The 19211-nt window shown below is 43.1% G+C and overlaps 1 protein-coding gene across 1 annotated transcript in view; it reads right to left on the reverse strand.

Moving 5' to 3' along the window:
• Window positions 1–18131, reverse strand: part of TEC (tec protein tyrosine kinase) — a 43943-nt gene extending 25812 nt beyond the window's left edge. Inside the window, exons 1-2 of the mRNA XM_084204488.1 lie at window positions 18001–18131; window positions 2704–2885 (exon numbers count right to left, since the gene is read on the reverse strand). Of these exons, the coding sequence (XP_084060614.1) occupies window positions 2704–2841 (138 nt within the window). The 5' untranslated portion in view covers window positions 2842–2885; window positions 18001–18131. The remainder of the gene's footprint in view (window positions 1–2703; window positions 2886–18000) is intronic.
• Window positions 18132–19211: the final 1080 nt, after the last annotated feature.

Raw genomic sequence — 19211 nt, forward strand, 5'->3', positions numbered from 1 at the left:
TAAGTTGTCCAGAGACATTAAGAACTAACTGTGCCACAGAGATCTTAACCTTACAGTTGTGGTTTTTTAAAGAGACAAAAGTATTTAGTATGCCCCTTTAAGATGAGAGCTCACTATTTTCAGACAACACTGTTAATAAAATAAAATGCTGATTAATGTTTAAAAGAATCTAAAATGAGAGGAACAGTGAAAATGAAAATGGTTTGAGGCTGGAAAGTAATGCATTATGGCTGAGCCAGTCTAACAACCTGCTGATGTCAACAGTTGGAGCCTCCTGTTCTCCTCCACCACCTGGCACAGCCTCTGGCACTTGTTAGATCCTGCACCCAGCTCATGCAGCGTGCTAACCCAGCAGAACACTAATCCAACAAAAATAAAACCAGATCAAATACCTTTCTGCTGACCTAATTGCAGCCTTCCAGCACCTGAAGGGAGACGACAGCAAGAGAGAAACTTTTTCCAAGGGCATGTAGTGACAGGACAATGGGGAATAGCTTCCAAATAAGAGGTTTAGATCAAATTTCTGGAAATAATTCTTTACTGTGAGGGTGGTGAGGCACTGGAACAGGCTGCCCACAGAGGTGGTGGATGCCCCATCCCTAGAACTGCTCTAGGCCAGGTTGGATGGAGCCCTGAGAAATCTGGGCTAGTGGAAAGTATCTCTGCCCAGGGTCAGAGGGGTTCGAACTGGATCAACTTCAAGATCCCTCCTGACCCAGGCCATTCCATGATGCTATGATTAACAATTTTTTTCAGAGCAATATGGATTCCAAGAAGGACCAGAAAGAATTCAAGCGAGCAGGGGAGTCTAGGAAGGGTAGGACAGGGACAAAATGGCCTTTTTCAGCAGCAAACTGATGGCATAGCATAGGCATAATGCATATTTTCAGCCCAACTGGCTGTATCTTAGGCAGAATTTTTTAAGTTACTGCATCTTCCACTGAGGGCACTATGGGCTGCCCTGTTCAATCTCACTGCAAAGAAAAGTTTAAACCCCCTCTCAGAGAGATCCACAAGTCAGTCTCCTGGAAAAGCATTTTAGCCAGAGGACATTAACCTGCAGGGCAAAGGGAAAACTGGAAGGGGAAGGCTGGAAGAAGGGAAGCTGGAAATGGTAACTTCTTAAAGGGTGACAACTAGACCTGCAAAACCTGTTTGTCACATTTCTATTTGATCTGAATGCAAGACATGGGATAAGTAGGCAAGACATATTTCAGAGGGCTTCTTAGCCCCCACGTCTTTATGCTGTGGGAGGAGGCCAGAGTCACCAAAGTAGGAGTGACTGGTACACTCTGCCATCATAAAATGGGGATGGAAAATTCCTGAGAGGAGTGTGCAAAGAGGAAAGAACTGAGCTACTGCCAGCAGTGTTCAGTGACAGGGCCAGAGGCAGTGGGCACAAACTGAAAGACAAGAGGCTCCATCTGAACACCACGAAACAATGTTGGTCTTTTTTTACTGTCAGGCTGACTGTGCCCTAGCACAGGTTGCCAAGCAAGGCTGTGAAAACTCCATCAATGGAGATACTCAACAGCCAACTGCACAGAGATATTTGACAGACTGCTGGCTCTTGGCAACCAGCTCTGTGTGGCCCTGCTTCAGTAGGGGGCTTGGATCAGATAGCCTCCAGAGGCCCCCTCCAACCTCAGTCTGTGATCTTGCTCCTAATCCCTGACTGTGTCCAAGCTACTTTCAGAGAACAAAGGGCTGTCAGCATCTTGTAGCATGGTAAGTGAGCTCAGTTCTGGTGCAACCATAACGACTAGCAGAGAAACATGCTTAGCAAGCCTTAGCTCTCCTGTACCCTCTTCTTTTAGCACAGGTCAGACAGCCAAGACAAGAGGTTGCAGGGTTCCCTCCATTAAGCTTTATTTCTTAAATGGCTTCCCAAGATATACAACATGTTTCACAAGCTACTGCCGTCATTTTAATCCTCTTCAGCATTGTGACAAGCATGGAAAGTAGCCTCACTTCAGTGGAAAATCTCACTCCCAGCACTGAGGATATGACATGGCACTCTGGGGGCAGGTGACCTTGATGAAACTGAGTCTGAAGATTAAGTCTGAAAAAATGCTGGTCTAAGGATTTGCACAGTTTACACTGACTTTCTGAGTAACTGAATTTACACAGAAAGTGGTAATTGGGATGAGTTGTTTGTATGGTCAAAGATAAACTGCTTCCAGCTTCATTTCAATCACCAGGTAGCATGATCCACTCTAATGGATCCTCTCTCTCCTGAACTTGGTCTGCAATGCACTGCTCCTATCAAATGATCTTTCTCCTGTTCAGCTGGAGTTAATTGCCAGAGGTGAATATAATGGCCTTCACAGCACACATGGCTACAAGAAACTGCAATTGCAACTTTTTCTACCTTTTCCCCAATTCATCATAGCAGTGTCCTTTCATCTCTCTGTAGAGAAAAAGAAATCAGCTTTGATGACCACCTCTAAATGCTGTTTTATGTCGTTCCTGCCATTGTGGCTATACACTACTTCTCCTATTAAGAACCAATTCACACTGACTACCAGGTAAGTTGCCTACACCTCTGTCAGCTTGCATTATAAATAAGAGAAATGCCAGCTCACGTCCACAGCCACTAATGACCATTTCCCTGATCAGCTCTTGATAGCATGACATACAGTAGGAAAAAAACCCAGTATGGTACAAAGGCAAAAAGGAACAAAGGCAATCTGTGTCTCCTACCTCTGCTCGACCTTCGTAGTACGTTAGCATAGACTTTGTAAGTACAAAAAGCCTCTCTTTGTAGTTTAAGGGAGAAGTCCTCTTCTTCTGCTGCGATCTTTTAATCAAAATCTCTTGTAGGATAGTAGTCGTATTCATTTCAGCCACTTGTCAGCTCTCTTCTAGCCATTGAACATCAGTTCCTGTGAAGAAGAGGAATAAAACATTACCAGATCTTTGGAGGATCACAGAACTGGAGACTTCTGTAACAAACAGAGCTTCTACTTATAAACGAAACTGCCTGAATATACAGAAAGCTGGAGCTCACATGGAAGTTTACAAAAGTTAATTATTAGACTAAAAAGTTCAGGCTTTGCTCAGCTGAGGGCTGCACTGGCATGTTCCCAGGAAGCCAAAAGTTGTACGTGACTGGGAGAAAATAAGGTACATTGCAGCCTGTGTCACAGAATATGGGTGAGAAGTCTGAAATGTGCTCCAGGCAAACAGCAGCGCACAACTGCTCTTCACCACAAACCTGTATAGAAGTTTCTAACCTGTATAGAAGTTTTAATTGCTAAGGTCTGTGCATGTATAAATGTCATTTGAAAAAGAGTTCTATATACAAATTGAAGATCATAGAATCACAGAATATCCTGCATGGAAGAGACCTACAAGGATCATGGAAGTCAAACTCCTGGCCCAGAACAGGACACCCCCAAGCATCCCACCATTTATCTGAGAGCATTGTCCAAATGCTCCTTCAACTGTCAGGCTTGGTGCTGTGATCACTTCTCTGGGGAGCCTGTTCCAGTGCCAAACCATCTTCTAAGTGAAGAGTCTTTTTCTAATATCCAACCTAAACCTCTCCTGACACAATTTCAGGCCATTCCCTTGGGTCCTGTAACTGGCCACAAGAGAGAAGAGATCAGCGTCTGCCCCTTCTCCTCTCCTCCCAAAGCAGTTGCAACTGCAATGAAGTCTCCCCTCCTCCAGACTGGACAGACTAAGTATCCTCAGACATTCTTCATATGGATTCCCCTCTAGACCCTTCACCATCCTTCTTGCCCTCCTTTGGATTCTCCTGAATAGCTTAAGGTCTTTCTCACATTTTGGCACCCAAAACTGCCCACAATGTTCAAGGTGAGGCTGCCCCAGAGCAGAGCAGAGCAGGACAATCCCCTCCCTTGCCCAGCTGGTGATGCTGTGCCTGATGCACCCCAGGACATGGGTGGCCCTCCTGGCTGCCAGGGCACTGCTGGCTCACAGTCAGCTTGCATCAATCCCAACTCCCAGGTCTCTTTCCACAGTGCTGCTTTCAGCCTCTCATTCCCCAGTCTATACACACAACCAGGGCTGCCCCATGCCAGGTGCAGAATCCCCAATGTGTTCTTGTTAAACTTCAAATGGGTGGTGATTGCCCAGCTCTCTAATTTGTCAAGGGCTCTCTGCAGGGCCTCTTTCTGCCCTTGAGAACAGATACTCCCAATTTAGTATTTTTGGAAAATTCATGTAATATTCTTTCAATCCTCCATTCAAGTTGTTTATGAGGATGTTGAAGAACGCTGGGTCTAAAATGAAGCCCTGGAGAATTCCACTAGTGCCAGTCATCCGCCTGATGTAACTCCATTTACTACAACCCTTTGAACTTAAGATGGATCAGTAAAAGTAATATTGAAAATTTACCCCAATTTTATTAATAAAAATTTTCAGACACAAATGGTTGTTTGGAAGGTATCAGTTTGAGAACAGAGAACTTAAACTCGTTTTTCAGAAACTGCTAAGCATATGCCTTCCAGCTTCTGTTTAGAAAGATTTCATGCTGGCTATCAAAATCAAGCAATTGAATTCAGGCAGTTTTGGTCACTCAGTAATGCCAAGCTGCTTTAAGCTCTACGCCATGACTGATACCTGCAGGACAAACTTAGGGGTAGATGAAAACCAACGCTCCCACAGCTGCTTTGTTTGCCAGTCTGGCTCCAGGGTCCTGCTGTAGGCAATCTCTCTGTTCTACACAATGATGCCAGCTTAAACACAGCTGACCTCCTCCCTCATCAACCCACCACTGTCCTGCCATGCCCCTGCCTGGTGCAGGTGTTCCTTCTGCCAGGCTGGGAAGCAGGTTAGGGAAGGGATCCAACCAGGATTTCATCATGCAGCACAGGCAGCTGCCTGCACAGACACATTAAATGAAGTGGCACGGAGGCAGGAATGAAAGGTGTGGGAGAGGTTGTGGAGAAGCTCTTCCAGAAATCTTTCTCCCCACTCCCTTTTGCTTTGCTCACTTTCTGCCAGCCCTGCCCATGGCACCACTTGGGCCCTCCCTGCCTGAAGCTGTGCTCCAAAGCCAGGAGAAGCTGCAGGCACAGACCTGGAGAGCAACTCTGGCTAGAGCAGCACGGCTGGAGCTGAAGCCATGGCTTGAAGAAGGAACAGCAGCATCTGCTGAAGCACCAGTGGCTGTGAATAATCTCTCAACTGTTTGGAGGGGGTGGGGGCATAACCCAAACCAAAGCCCTAGAGTAAAACAAAACAATAATTCATTCTTCACAGGGCTTACTTTATGCACCTATTTGCTCCCTAGAGTATTTCAGAATTCACTGGGAAAATGGCACATTTTTCTCTGCAGGCAACGTAACTTCAGCATGGACAAAACAGTACATTTCACAGAATTGTGACAGAGAATCTTGAAAAGCCACAAACCTCCTCACAACATTGCCTTGCACGATTTAATTGTTAATAAAATCAAATGTAAACAAACTCACTGTAGTGTGTCTCATTTTGTGAGCAATTAATGGCTCTCACGATACATGAAATGACACTCTTTGCCTTCCAGTCTAGTGTTGATACTGCTTTTCACTCCCTGGTTTGACCAGCTGAGCTCTCATAGCCCATACTGCTGCTATCTCAACAGCTGGAAGTAGTTGTTAACAGCTTTAAAATATCCTTTACTTTCCTAGGAATACCTCTTCATATGTTTAAAAACAAAAAAACCCCAGTGGTTTAAATGCAGCTGCAAAATAAGACCAGGCTAGATGCATAAGTAAAAGATGATGATTGGACTGCAAATGGTGATTATTATGAATAATCTCTTTTGGTTATTTCTCTTTTTCTGAAATGCATACACATACATTTTGTTGGTAATCTGTCATATTGCATTCTGGGAAGAAGGCAGATCTTTTTTAATCAGTAATTGTCTTGGATATGTTACTTAACTACTAAAGCTGACCAATTCTGTTTTATTGCCCTTCTAAAAATAAATTGGCAATCTTAAAGGTAATTGCAGAAGGAAGAATACTACCATAAACTGAAAATACAAACATTGTCCAAAAAATTAAAAGTCAGTATTAACTTTCAGACCAGCTTAATGCACACAAAACTTTAAGGGTTCCCATCACAGGCTTTCCCACTCAAACATTTCTACTGATCTCAATAGTAAAAATTCTCTGTTTGTACTTCAGAAAAACATAATTATTATCCATCTTATCTCTAGATCCCTAGAGTGCTGCATTAGAGAGCACAAGAAGGATCCAAAGTTAACTACGATTTCAAATCTCAATACTGATAATGCTAATATATTTCATTTCTCTACCAGGTTACATTAACATGATACAAGAATCAAAAAAATCCTTTTGACAAAATCGGGGTTAAAAAATAAAAACATCAGTAAATGTCTGCTCTTGGTTGCTACACTGTATTATCTCTGCTATGAAGATTTCAGCAGATTAGATCGGTTCCCAGGTCACAAGATCAGCCTTTGAATCTGCGTTTGATCACAGAAACCTGCCTTGTTTGGGGTTATTTCCAAGTCAATGGCTCTAGATACATTTCTGTTTGGCTCAGGATAACTGAACCCTCACCTATCATTCTGAATGTTCTTTTTCAGGATAGCAATACTCCATTAAGAAGCCCCTGTAACAGCCAAACTTATCTCTTAACACACCCATATATCACTACTTTTCTTCATTGCAGTTTTAGACATTTTCTGCACATTTTCCCTGCCCTCACTTCCACCCAAACACTCCTTTGTTCCCAGACCATCCCTCAGAACATAAAGCTGTTTGCATGACACATTGTTATCTTGTTATAAACAACTGTGGGAGTTTCAGGCTGACACCCAATATAAACTTTTCACAATATGACTGGTGCCAAGGAATTGCCCTGTTCCCTGCCAACTGTAGTTACACAATAACAAAGACAATCTAATTTGAAGAGATGCTGAAGACTCAGAATTACGGCAGAAATCAGAAAGAGTTACAGATTCTCGGGGCAGGAAAACATCCTCAGCTTTAAGTATCAAAATTTCTGCATCAGCTCAGGTTTCCCATCTTCCCACTGTACAAGTAATAATCTGTGCAGCCATGAAGTCACCGTACACCTCCTCACTACAAATGAAAACAACTCTTCAGATAAGCCTTCTAAGTCAATATTGGTCCAAAGGCACTGCACAGAGCTTCTGATGCATGCCACCTTCGCCAGTTTTCACTGGGGAAAACTGAGCCACTAGGTGATGTGGTAAGCTCAGGTGTTGCAACACTACCCACCCCACACACCTTCTGGTTCCCACTCCCAGCTCCCAGATTGTGTCTGTTTATTGAAACAATTAGTCACTGTGAGCCTGCTGGACTGTAAGAACCTTTAGTATTCACAAAGTTGAAAAAATTTATGAAATTCTTCAGTGCAAGTTCTAGCGAGCAGAAAAGAGAAAGTGCATCCAGTCTGATCAAGCCTTCTCTCAGCCAAATGCAACAAGTAATTGTCACTTTTTAAGGCACAAATCTTTGCACCACACATAGTCAAGAAGGGGCTCACAAGGAAAAAACTCATTCTGAAAACCATACTTATCACGATGATACAAAATGAACACTAGCAGGAAATATTAGCTGAAAAGAAAAATAAAAGCAAGGTGGAACTGCTTTCTGAGTTTCAACACCTCCTTAGTGACGGTAAAATGTCCCTAGGAATTTGTGTCCTTCAGAGCAAAGTCTAAATGTTAAGCTGACGGGCAATCAAGGCAGACAATCTCTCTAACAAATAAGCATCCTCAGCTTTCTGACTTGGATTTCATGAATCGTGCACAACCGCTCTTTTTCAGATTTGGGACACATCAATCCAAACCTGTGTCAACTCCAGATCTGGATACTTAACATTGAAAAGGTACCTCCTAGGGCAGTAGAATAAAAAAAAAAAAATCATAGAATATTCACTACTTCAATTTTGAAAGTATCAATCAAAATGTCAATTTTAAAACCCCAATTGGTTCCTTGTAATCCCTCCTCAAATCTGTAAATTTCAGAATATTTTTCCTCCTTCATTTTAATTAGTTCAGATCAGCTGGCTGATCCAGCTCATACTGTGTCCCTGCAAATGTCTGCAGAGGGGCAAGTGAAAAGGCAGCACTGTGCCCCTCTGGGCTGAGAGCAGGAACAGTGCAGAAGGAACAAGGAAAGGAGAACTCCTTACCTTGGTTTTTCTGCTGGAGCTTCTGTTACTTTACCATGAAACCATGAACTGAGTTACATGTGAACATTTACATAAGTATCCAGCACAGGCTTATTTGAATAATTACTACTCAGTGTAAGCAAGGATTGCAAAATATACTCTTGTATTGCCTTTTTGTCCCACATCTAAGGTTGCAAATTCAAACTCAAAAAAATAAAATACAACTGTTATTAATCCCTGTCCGAAAGGTAAATTTCACAGAAATGCAAATACAAAAGAAATATACTTTAGGAAAAATCTGTCATAATATAAAAATTCAAGTTCAGGAGAAAATACTGTAATAATATACAAAATGTATCATATCCAGAAAATGAATAAGTAAAAAACACTAGGAAATATTTAGATTTACTTTTTTCCTCCTTCTTTTTTTTTTTAACAGCAAGCTCTCAGAAACCATTTCCATCATATGCAAGTTTTTGGGGTTTTTTTAATTGTGAGAAATGTAATTTGGGGGGACTACTTTCTAAGAGAAATTATAGCCATAGGTTTGCAAAAGCTTCGTTTCTCTTTGAAAATCAGCCAAACAATAAATGGCTAATTTTATACACACAATCAAACTCTGTGAAAATAAAATTCATATTTACCTGTATGAAATTTAGGTTTAAAAGTAACCAGGCTAAGGGGTAACTCTGTGACAACTCTGACTGGAGATTTTGAGACCATGTGATACTGCAAAATATCCTTTATTCAGCTGAAAGGTACTCATGCACACACACAGAAGGAGCATTTCATCACAATCAGAAGCAGTTTTCCAAAATTTCTTAGAAACAGGCTCACTACATTTTACAAAATACATAATTTCTTTCCTTTCGGCATTCTAACTTAGGTAGTTGGGATAGACAAAGAAAACTATGACAATTGATGGTCCCTCTTAGGGTCAGCTGGCATTGAGGTGGTTTATCACATCAAACTGGAGCATCACATCATCAACCATTGCAAAAGGGAAATGCACCCCAGAGAGTACACAGAACAGCTCAGGGAAAATGGAAAGAGAGTTTCTTTTCCCCTTACAACAATGATTTCGTGGAACAGGCATGTACACGTCTCCAAATCATTTATAAACTCAGCTGTTCCTCCTTACTGGGATTGCCTGCAAACCCTACACTCCAGTTACTAAGTTATCCTTTCACAGCTTTAGAGGGCACCTTCTTCACAACTAAATTATTCTGGAAATTAGCAGCACTATGAGATGCCATACAAAAGATGGACTGATCAATTTTCACTAGCCTCATCAACTTCTTATATTTTTATTCATTCCTCTAGAACTGAGTACTTGTAGTTTTCTTATTTTTCCCACACAAAAACTTTGCAATATTTATAAACTTGCAGTGACTATTTTGCCTTCAGTTTATTCAGATCAAAAACCTCTATCATTTCTGATGTTCTCTGCTGCAAGACAAAGCTGAAAATTAGTTTGGGACATGGGAAAGCAAGGGACAAAAAAAAAGACTTTGAAACTTCAGAATTTGATATTAACCTTTAAAAGGGAGACAGCAGATTTCCCCAGGTCCAGGCTTCATAGCTCAGGTTTATTTTCATTCTAAATACCATGTATAAAGCAGAGTGACAATGGCAAACAATTTTCTGTTAGCACCACAGAGGGCAAAACCTGCTGGATGACTTCACCAGGACTTCAGGATGCTGCAAGAGGTTTTACTGTAGCTGGCAAGATGAGGCAGAGCATAAAGAGATTTGCTTAATTCCCTTGTGCAGCATAAAGGTCTGGTGAAGAATATTGGCTTGGGTTTACCTGCACAAGTATAATGGACCCTCGCCTGACAGAGAAAAGGTAAAAGATAAAGTAAGAACAGGAAGGGCAGGACAGGTTCTGAACTGGGAAGAGGCATGTGGCGTACTGGTCCCTTTCACATGTTTATGCACCTTTGAAAGGAAACAATCTGCTTTATTCTGGCAAGCATTTCCAAAATAAGGTCAGAGAGGGACATGGAAGGACTAACTCCAAACTGGCATGGCATTGGTTTGGAGGAGCAGAAGCACCTAAAGAGCAGAGTGTATATGCTCCACTTCAACATAGGCCAAGGCTACCCCTCCATGACCCCACTGGCCGGACATCCAGTAAAGCAGAGTGCTGCCTCAGCCTTTTTCCAAAAATCCCCGGCTGATAAGAGGGGAAGAGAAACAGAAACACCCGCTTTCTAAAGAAACAGGCAAACAAAATGGGTGATGCTGATGCAAAAGATTTTTCTACTTCTCCAGGAAGCTGAAGATTTAGAGGGGTAGGAAAATAAAAGCTCTATTAAATCAGAGGTTGAACCTAACTCTGTTAAGGAATCCTAAAGCTCACTATCAAGTAGGACAATTGCTTTTGTACACAAAACTGCAAGTATGAGAAAAACTAAATCAAATTTATAGGGAAGAAAAATATAAAAAGAAAATAAGTCAACAGTGCCTGAGGGTATCTTTCTTTTCTACCATAAAGGAGTCAACTTAATTAACTTTCTTCATAATTTGAACTTGTCATCTCAAATGTTATACAATCTCAGATAAGCACGTGATATATTATACCAAAAACAAGCTCAATTTATCCCAGTATTCAAGACACTGTTTTGACATGGTCTAACTAAAATACTGAAATACATACAAATTATGACTGTCTTTATGCACAGGGAATGACTCACACTTCCTCGAGTTATTTCTCTTTCCAAACATTCTGAGATCTTTTTTCCCTGGACAACTGCTTGTTCTCCACCTACTAAAGAACTACTTGTTCTCCACATGCTAGACTCTGTGGAAGCTACACAGTAAGAAATGCTTCAACAAACATGAGAACTTCTGCTGAAGCCAAAGCTGAGAGAAGTTGACTCAGATGATGAACTACTGGGCCCATCTCACGTGTCGACTAATGGATGTATTTATCTTCAAAGTCTTTATTTTGAGGTAGTATTATAAGGTCACTTGATAAATGTTGCTTTTTCACACCTACTGAGCAACTGACTAGGGCCACCTGACAGGGCTCAGTAGGTGTGAAAAAGCAACATTTATCTATATCTAAACAATATATCTAAATTTACAGGTCAAAACTTCCTTCTGCACAGGAAAAACCCAAGGCAGTGAGTGGGGAACAGAAAATATCCAAGCTCAATTTGTCACATTTTCCCCGTGTTGTTTTCACTTGGACACATCCCCTCCACTGCAAAACAAGCAAGAGATGGAACACAAAACGAACCATTTACATTTCAGCTGAGATGGTGTACTGCCCTTCCCATGCATGGCAAAGCAGTGGTGCTGGCAAGGTCAGCCTGCTTATCTTGTGATTCCAGACTCTCTTACCCTGTTATGTTGGATAGGTGTGCTTATTTTGGCTGGGGTAGAGTTAACTTTCTTCACAGTGGCTAATGTGGAGCTGTGTTTTGAAACTGTGTTGATCAGAGTGTTGATAATATAGAGATGGCTTTGTTATTGTTGGGCAGTGCTTGCACAGAGCCAGGACCTTTTCTGCTTTTTGTACTGCCACACTGGCAAGGAGACTGGGAAAGCATGGGGAATTAGGAGAAGACACAGCTGGGACAGGTGACCCAAACTGACCAAAGGGACATTCCAGACCATAGGACATCACCTCAGTATATAAAGTGGGGGGAGGAAGGAGGAAGGGGAGACATTTGGAGTTATGGCATTTGTCTTCCCAAGAAACTGCTTTGCATGATGTAGACCTGCTTTCCTGGGAATGGCTGAACACCTGTCTACCCACAGGAAGTAGTGAAAGACATCCTTGCTTTTACTTGCATTTCAGCCACTTGCTAATAAAGTCTTTCCATACAGGACTGAAAAGCCAGGCTGTGACCTTGAAGAATTTCTTCTTCACATATAGTGCACCCTAAGCAACAAGGAATACCAAAGGACTTCAGCTTCATTCATGTCAATATATAAGTATTAATTCAGGGGAAAAGTTTTTCACTGAATCTGAAAATAAACACAACTGACACATGGCTGTGGTCTTGTGTTTTCCCTTTCCTCTGGTTAATGCAAGGTAGTGAGCATCTCTAGCCAAGCAGCTTGTTATCTCTGCTCTCCTTGATATCAGATCTCAGATGTGTTGAGGTGCTTCAACTGTTGCAAGTTAAACAAGGAATTGGACTTGGATTTGTCAGGTGTCACAAGACATTTATGGTCTCAAGGAACAGCATTCAGCTCAAGCTCTTTGAGACATCATGCAACACAGTCATTTATGCTTCACAGCATCTTACTCCACTCTGCTTTTCTATGGTGAGACACAAGGATATTAGAGAATCAATCAAACATCATCACAACTTGGGCTACCACAATCCAGTCCCATTGAGGTCAAAATTACAAGAATTAAAGTCAAGGCACTGCAAAGGTAAGATTTATGGTAAGGTCTCAGCTTTTCATGGGGAGTGCCTGCATTACACTGACTTTCAGGTTAGTTTCAGGTTAAGAGATCCAGAATAGTAACTAAACCAAATTGAGGGAATTTGGCTCCTTGCCCATACTTTTTTCCTCAGAAAGCTATCGTCCCCTTTGTGTTTGGAGACAGTGCCTTGATGGGAAGAGAAAGCTGCTGTGGTGGCAAAGAGGCTGCCTGCACAGAACAATGGCCCTCCTCCCACTGCTCTCACACTCCACAGCCTTTCACCATGCTATTCTCTCAAACTCCCTGTTTTATCTCTGCTGATAAAACAGACCCTCACAGTTCATCTGACAGTCTGGAGCTGTAAATATCTCTCCTTCCAACAACTGAACCTGCTATATTCAAGGACCACTGAGGATGACTGATTGCCAGCCTGCAGCTCCGAGGAGGAGATGGTCCTCATGGCTCACAACGACAAAGCAAACTGAAACAGTCCAGCCAGCATGGGCTGAATGAAACAGCAAGATCACATGTGGCTACATAACTGAGCATGTGACAGATTATGTGTAAGCAAGCTGAATTCAAGTTGCAATAGCAGTTTTGAACCAGCCACTCTTAATATTGGAGTGTTAGATCTCTTCATGTTAAAAATAATATTATTTTAAGCATCTTCTGGATATAGATTAGGTAGAAATTTTAATTTCAAAAGACCCCAAAGTATATTTAAAATTATCAGTTTAGGGGATCTCTCATGGGACAGAAAAAGGCTCATTCAGCTCAACTCACTTTGCACATCCCTTGAACTGGGTCACACAATTCAAAGTGGAAGAGTCGCTCCCCTTCTCCTTCTCCTGCCATGGCACTAGAGACCACTGATGGGGTGTGCAACTTCAGCTGGGAAGAGATGCTCAGAATAAGGGTGGGGAGGCAGGGAAAACACACACAAGGGTTTTTTTCTGCCAGGATATGGAGCTTGCCCTGCGGTATAGGACATCCTGTAATTCACAGGACAAGTAGCAACCTGGAATATATTAATATACTTATTGTACTTATCTCACCTACCCTGTAAGCTAGCACAGTGAATCTGACAAGATTTGTTCACAGGGCTGCCTAGGACAGATTTACAATGTTCAGCTAAAATGAAGGGGCAGATATTACCTGGTGGTGAGTTATGTGGCTATCCTGTGGAGGGAAAAAAACCAAAACCAACAAAGAGAGCCTTTTTTTGTTCCATAAACATAAATGGTCAGGAGTTTGTCCAAGACTAGTGTACAGTGCGCACTCTGGAAGTGCCCCTAGAAGGACAGGGTCCCAGTGCTGTGGCCAGACCCTCTTTCAGAAGGAAGAATCCTGCTTCCTTTACTATCCAAAGGCATGCTTTTCTGCCCTACATTCAATTGAAAACAAGACCTAGATCTTACAAGTTAATCAGATCACAGCTTGTATGTAATAGGCACACGGCTGAACAAAACCCCTCCTCACAGGAAACTCAGCTGTGACCTACTTGAGCCTACATAAAGTTATATCCTATGTGTGGCAAACTGGTACCCATTCACATATCTGCTGATAAGAGAAATGGAAATGAGAAAAAGCAGGAGTGCCAAGAAAGCCTTTGCTCAGGTCCCACATGCCTCAGCACACTACTTTTTTTTTTTCCTCTTTTCCTGCATTTGTTTAATGTCGCATAGGATTTTTACCTTAAGAGCTGAAAGAGAGTAGCCCAGCTGGCAGCTTGGTGCTTTGCTTCAGCAGAGGAGCTGTGACTGCAAACATGGCCAAACACTTCTCCTTCCCCTCACCAAAACCTGAGTGCCACAGCTGATGGGAAACAGCTCTTGTACATGAGCCATTGGCCAGGCTCAGACTCTCCCAGAGCAACCCCTCTCTCTGCAGCAGGCTCCTGAAAAGCCTGTCTCCTGCCCACCACACAAGGGCAGGACCACACCATGCTAAGCATGAGCTTTACTGAACTGCCCAGAATACAGGACAGTCATGCAACCAAGAGGTGTCTTTTCAGCAATATCATTTCCTCCTAAATGTTTGGGTATAGTCCAAACCCAAGACAACTTCTAAGTGATGTCATTCTTCCTAAGAAAGGTAAACCTTGCCCATGATGTACAGACCTACTCTCAGGAGACTTCTGTAATTCTTCCCAAGATTTCATGACCCCATATGAACACAGTGGCCACTTCACAGTACTTGCAAGAAATGGCTCTCTCTCCATCCCACCTCCATGCCCAGGAAATGCAAAAACCTGCTCCCTTCCCCACAAAGCACCTTCTGCAATGAGACTGTCCTCACACCAGGACATAGTTGCTTATCTATTTTTCAAGGTTTTAGCTCACATGTTGTTTTCCCTGACTCTGAATCATAGCCCATGGGGCTGAGCCAGGCCAGGGGATGACTGAGAACTGCCAGTGCTGTAACGGCCACGGGGCAGTGCTCAGTTCCCCAGTTCCTCTTCTGTCACACCAGACAAAGAGCAGACATGTCCACCCAAACAGTCATTTCCCTCACTTGCCCACTGTTTTCTTTCCTAATGCTTTTTCCTTTAGCAAATACACTTAGAAAAACAGACCAGAAGCAGGAGAGCAGAACGCTTCTCTGCCTGATGGCTGGCAGAGCAAACTGGTGATTTGGTGCTAGAAATAAACTGCTCCATTAACAAAAATACATTTCTTGAGGCCTGACTGACCATTTGGTAAAACACTGGTGCAATTTAATGGGTTTCTGGAGAGTTGTGTCCCATTATATCAGTAATACCTCTAATGCCTAGCACTAGCATGAAGTCCTGGCCAGGAGAAATAGGGTAAATTGATCCCACTGAAGTAAGGAGCAGGATGCAGCCAGTGTAGTGAGAGTCTATCCCTTGCATTTTGCATAATGGAGAAAGCTATGGGCATCAGCAGGTCATTTAATGAACTTCATCACTCTAATTTCCATGGTGCAGCAACTGACTGACCACTGCCAACACCTTCTAGACAAGGTATCAGTAATTTTGTGCAAATACATGCATCTAGATAATAATAAAAATATATGTACCACAAATGCAAAAATATATTATATATATCCTTCAGGAGCACATATGTAATTAGGAATATAAAAGATCTACCACCTCAGGCTTTCTTCATCAGGCCAACCTGTACTCCACTCTATTTGAGTACTGTTTTCCACATTTTTCAGTTTTTATAGTTTCTTATACTATTTCTGCAAGAGAGTCGTTGTAGACTGCTACAACTGATTCTTTGGCATGCACAAATCTTCCTTTTTCAAAGAACAGTTGCGGGTTCAGCAGCAAGAAGGTAATAGGTTACTGAAAAAGAGTCAAACTAAGCAAAAGTAGAAAAACATCTTAGACATCAATGGTTAACAAAGGCTAAAGACTGTTTTCCATGACCTTTGCATCGACAGCAGGCAGCACAGACTTCTATTGTCTAAGAAACAGAAAATGTTTTGCATATTTGAGGTATAAATATTTGTACGAAACATACACTATTCTGCACTTTATCTCGGGCATCCAGTTTATAAGCTAGCACAACACAGAGGTAATCAAATCTACAACAAGTTGCACCTATATTTGGTGGGGGGGAAGACTTTTCTTGATGCTTCCAAGTAATTCTATTAAATTAACCACTTCCCAGTTATTTTAACTTCATTACAGGTTATCACACATCACGGTGTTTCTGATACAATGTTGTTTCAGGGCAAGATGAAAAAATATGGAGCTAATATTGTTTTATCAGCTCTATTATTTTTCTCTCTTTTTATCTACTGTAGACAGCCTAGTGGATACACTGCAATGCCAAATCCACAATGCCTACAACTAAGCTTTAAAATGTAATTTAGCTTAGGACATAGTTCAAACTGCCTGACAGTAAATGGTTTTAAAATATTTCAAAGATCTAAAAAATTCTATATTAGCATTAAAAAAAAAAAGAGGTGGTACTCCTATAAATTTTGAAGGGCTAATAAAAGCAGGTCTGGCAGTTGATAACCAGAGTTCCTCCAAGACAGAGATGTAAGTGCCAGTATGGTTTTGATTTGCACACCTATGAGATTACCTTATCAAAACAAAAAACATGCCAAACATAATCACGCTGCTCTGCTTTCATTGGTTTTACCAGGCAAACATAGAAATCAACCATTTGGTTCAAAACAATCATAATACTCATTTAGAAATTTGGAGGAACGTATAAGGCACCCTTTCAATAAGAGCTAAGTGCAGAGATAAATGTGATCATTTCATGATAAAATGTATTTCACAACAAATAAAACATAAAATAAACCCCAGAGAAACATAAAGCATACCAGAGGAGAGTGTGACAGTAAATGGGCTCTTTCCTGCTGCAGTTCCCTTACAAACCATAACCACCAAATGACTGTAAGTAACTCCCTGTCTGGGAGCTACCTCCCCACCTACAACAGCAGTACCCCTAAAGGGCCTCCTCTGCACAGGTGAAATGATCTGAGCAGCCTTCTGGTGTGCCAGAAGGAAAAAAAAGCACATGCTTTCTGATAGCCCAAAATACTCTAAACATTTATGTAACAGCAATAAGTAAAAACCCATCTTCCAGTCTCTGAAGAGTTCTGAAAGACTGAACAAAATATCATCTTCTATCAAGGGTGAGACAGTCAGAATATCAGAAACATGTACTCTAAAATGAAAACAAAAGTTCCAGAAGCAAGTACTCACAAGACACCTTTCTGCCTGCATTTCTACTACAGTCAGTTTTTCCATCTATAAAAGCTACATGTATTTGACTCATAAAACAATCCTAAGTATTTCAGAGTAGCATCTGTCATTGCAAGCAGGGAGCTCATGGCCATGCCTGTACCAAAAGTTCAGTTTACAGCCCAAATAATTACCCAATCCAACTTTTAAGGGTGCAGAAAGGAAGCCTGTGGAAAAGCACCATGCGAGTCTCGTCACCTACAGAACAAGCAGCAGGTGTGCGTATCCCAGCACAGGGCTATGTAAGAGCATTCACTGCCAACAAAGGGTAACCAATGTGGGACAGAAAGCAGGAGGAATTGTTAGGATAACTGAACTCAACAGAAGGCAATTCTTCCCTTGAGACAAGGCAAAACAGTCTTAGCACAGGACAGCGGTTGCATGAAACTAAGGCTGAGAGAAGAAAGTCACGTAAACAAATAAATACTCATCAGCGTTGGCTTTCAAATGGATTTGGCAGCCTGGGCCACAACCCCTTGATATTACACAGTTAGAGCAATTTTAAGCAAAGTTTTAAAAGCCGGCTTTTGTCACCGCTCCCGCTTAGGGCTGCTGTGACACCCGCGCGCCGCGGCAGCAGCCCCTCCGGCGGTGCCGCACACCCTCGGGCTCGGAGCGGCGGCCGGGGGGCTCCGTGTGCCGGTACCCCGGCAGGTCCCGGCGGCGGGCACGGTGCGGCTGCCGGCGCTGGGGCAGCCCCGGCGGGGCGCGCTGCACGGAGCCGCCCGCTCCCTCGGCGGGCACCGCCGGCTTGCCTTACCTGCCCCACCTGCGTGTCCCGGCCGCGGTCGCGGAGGGAGTCCGGGCGCCGGCGGCGTGGAGGGAGGCGGAAGGAGGGAAGGAGGAAGGGAGAGAGGCACCGCACTGCCTCGCTCCGGCCCGGGAAGGCGGCACCACCTCCTCCTCCTCCCGCCGAGCGCGGCTCCCCGCAGAGGAAGCAGCGGAGGCAACCGCTGCGCGGGGCGGCCGCGCTTGTCTGGGCGTCCTCCGCGCCCGGGGCGGGTGCAGCACTGCGAGAAGCTGAACTGAGGTGTCCCACACCCACTAGATCCGTCGGGAGCTGCCTGGAATCCTGTCCGAGAAGTACAAGAAAAAGGCAAATTACGTAACTCGGAGCAGGTTGCAAACGCTCCCTCAAAATGCCCCAGCTGGCTGTAAATTGTGTGAAAGCTGTGCTTTGACTACAGCATTTCTCTTACCAAACCACCCTGAGAATGAGTGCTCGCAGGGCTCCGGGCTGGGCCGTGGTGTGACGGTGGGCACAGCATTCCCCCATCCTGAGTGGGCTGTGCACCCCAGGCTGCTCCTCTTCAATGCCCATCTCAGATCTGCTCATGTCCCAGTGCTCCCCGGGGGTTACAGTGCCTTCCTTCATAATTAACCATGCCAACAGTCACATCCAGCCACCTCAAACCTACAGCCAAAATAACTGAAGTGGCTTTTTGCCCCCCTCAGGTGCCTGTGTTGTTCAGAGTTCAGGGTCTGTACTGAAATGGCACGTAGGCTCTTTACCTCCTTTCCCTCTCTTAGCCCAGTCTGACCTATAGAAACTGTCGCTGCAAAACCACATTGAAAGAAAAAGATCTTGTAAAGTTTAGTAGAAATAAATCTCTCACATTTCAATCAGCCTAGAGGAAAGCAAGCAGAGTCTATGCTGTTTGCAAGAGAATTGTTTGTTGTGATTAGTGTATAATAGCTGTATCAGCACAGATGTCTTTCTGTTCAGCTCAGAGGAAATGACTTACCGAGCCTTTGTTTTCACTTGAGGGATTTCCTCCAACTTTGACACTGTGGCCATGTCTCCCATGCCTGTCACACTACTGCTGAGACCTGGGAGTTATAGGGCTGAATGCCTAGTGTGTGGAGCCTCTCTGTTTTAAATACGTGGGCAGACTCTTTGCAGACACTTTATGATGACTAATGCCACCAGCCCATGTCACCACTCCCACTTCCCTCCATATTCACGCATTT

This window comes from Fringilla coelebs (genome assembly GCF_963513975.1).
Source record: "Fringilla coelebs genome assembly, chromosome: 4".
NCBI lineage: Eukaryota > Metazoa > Chordata > Aves > Passeriformes > Fringillidae > Fringilla > Fringilla coelebs.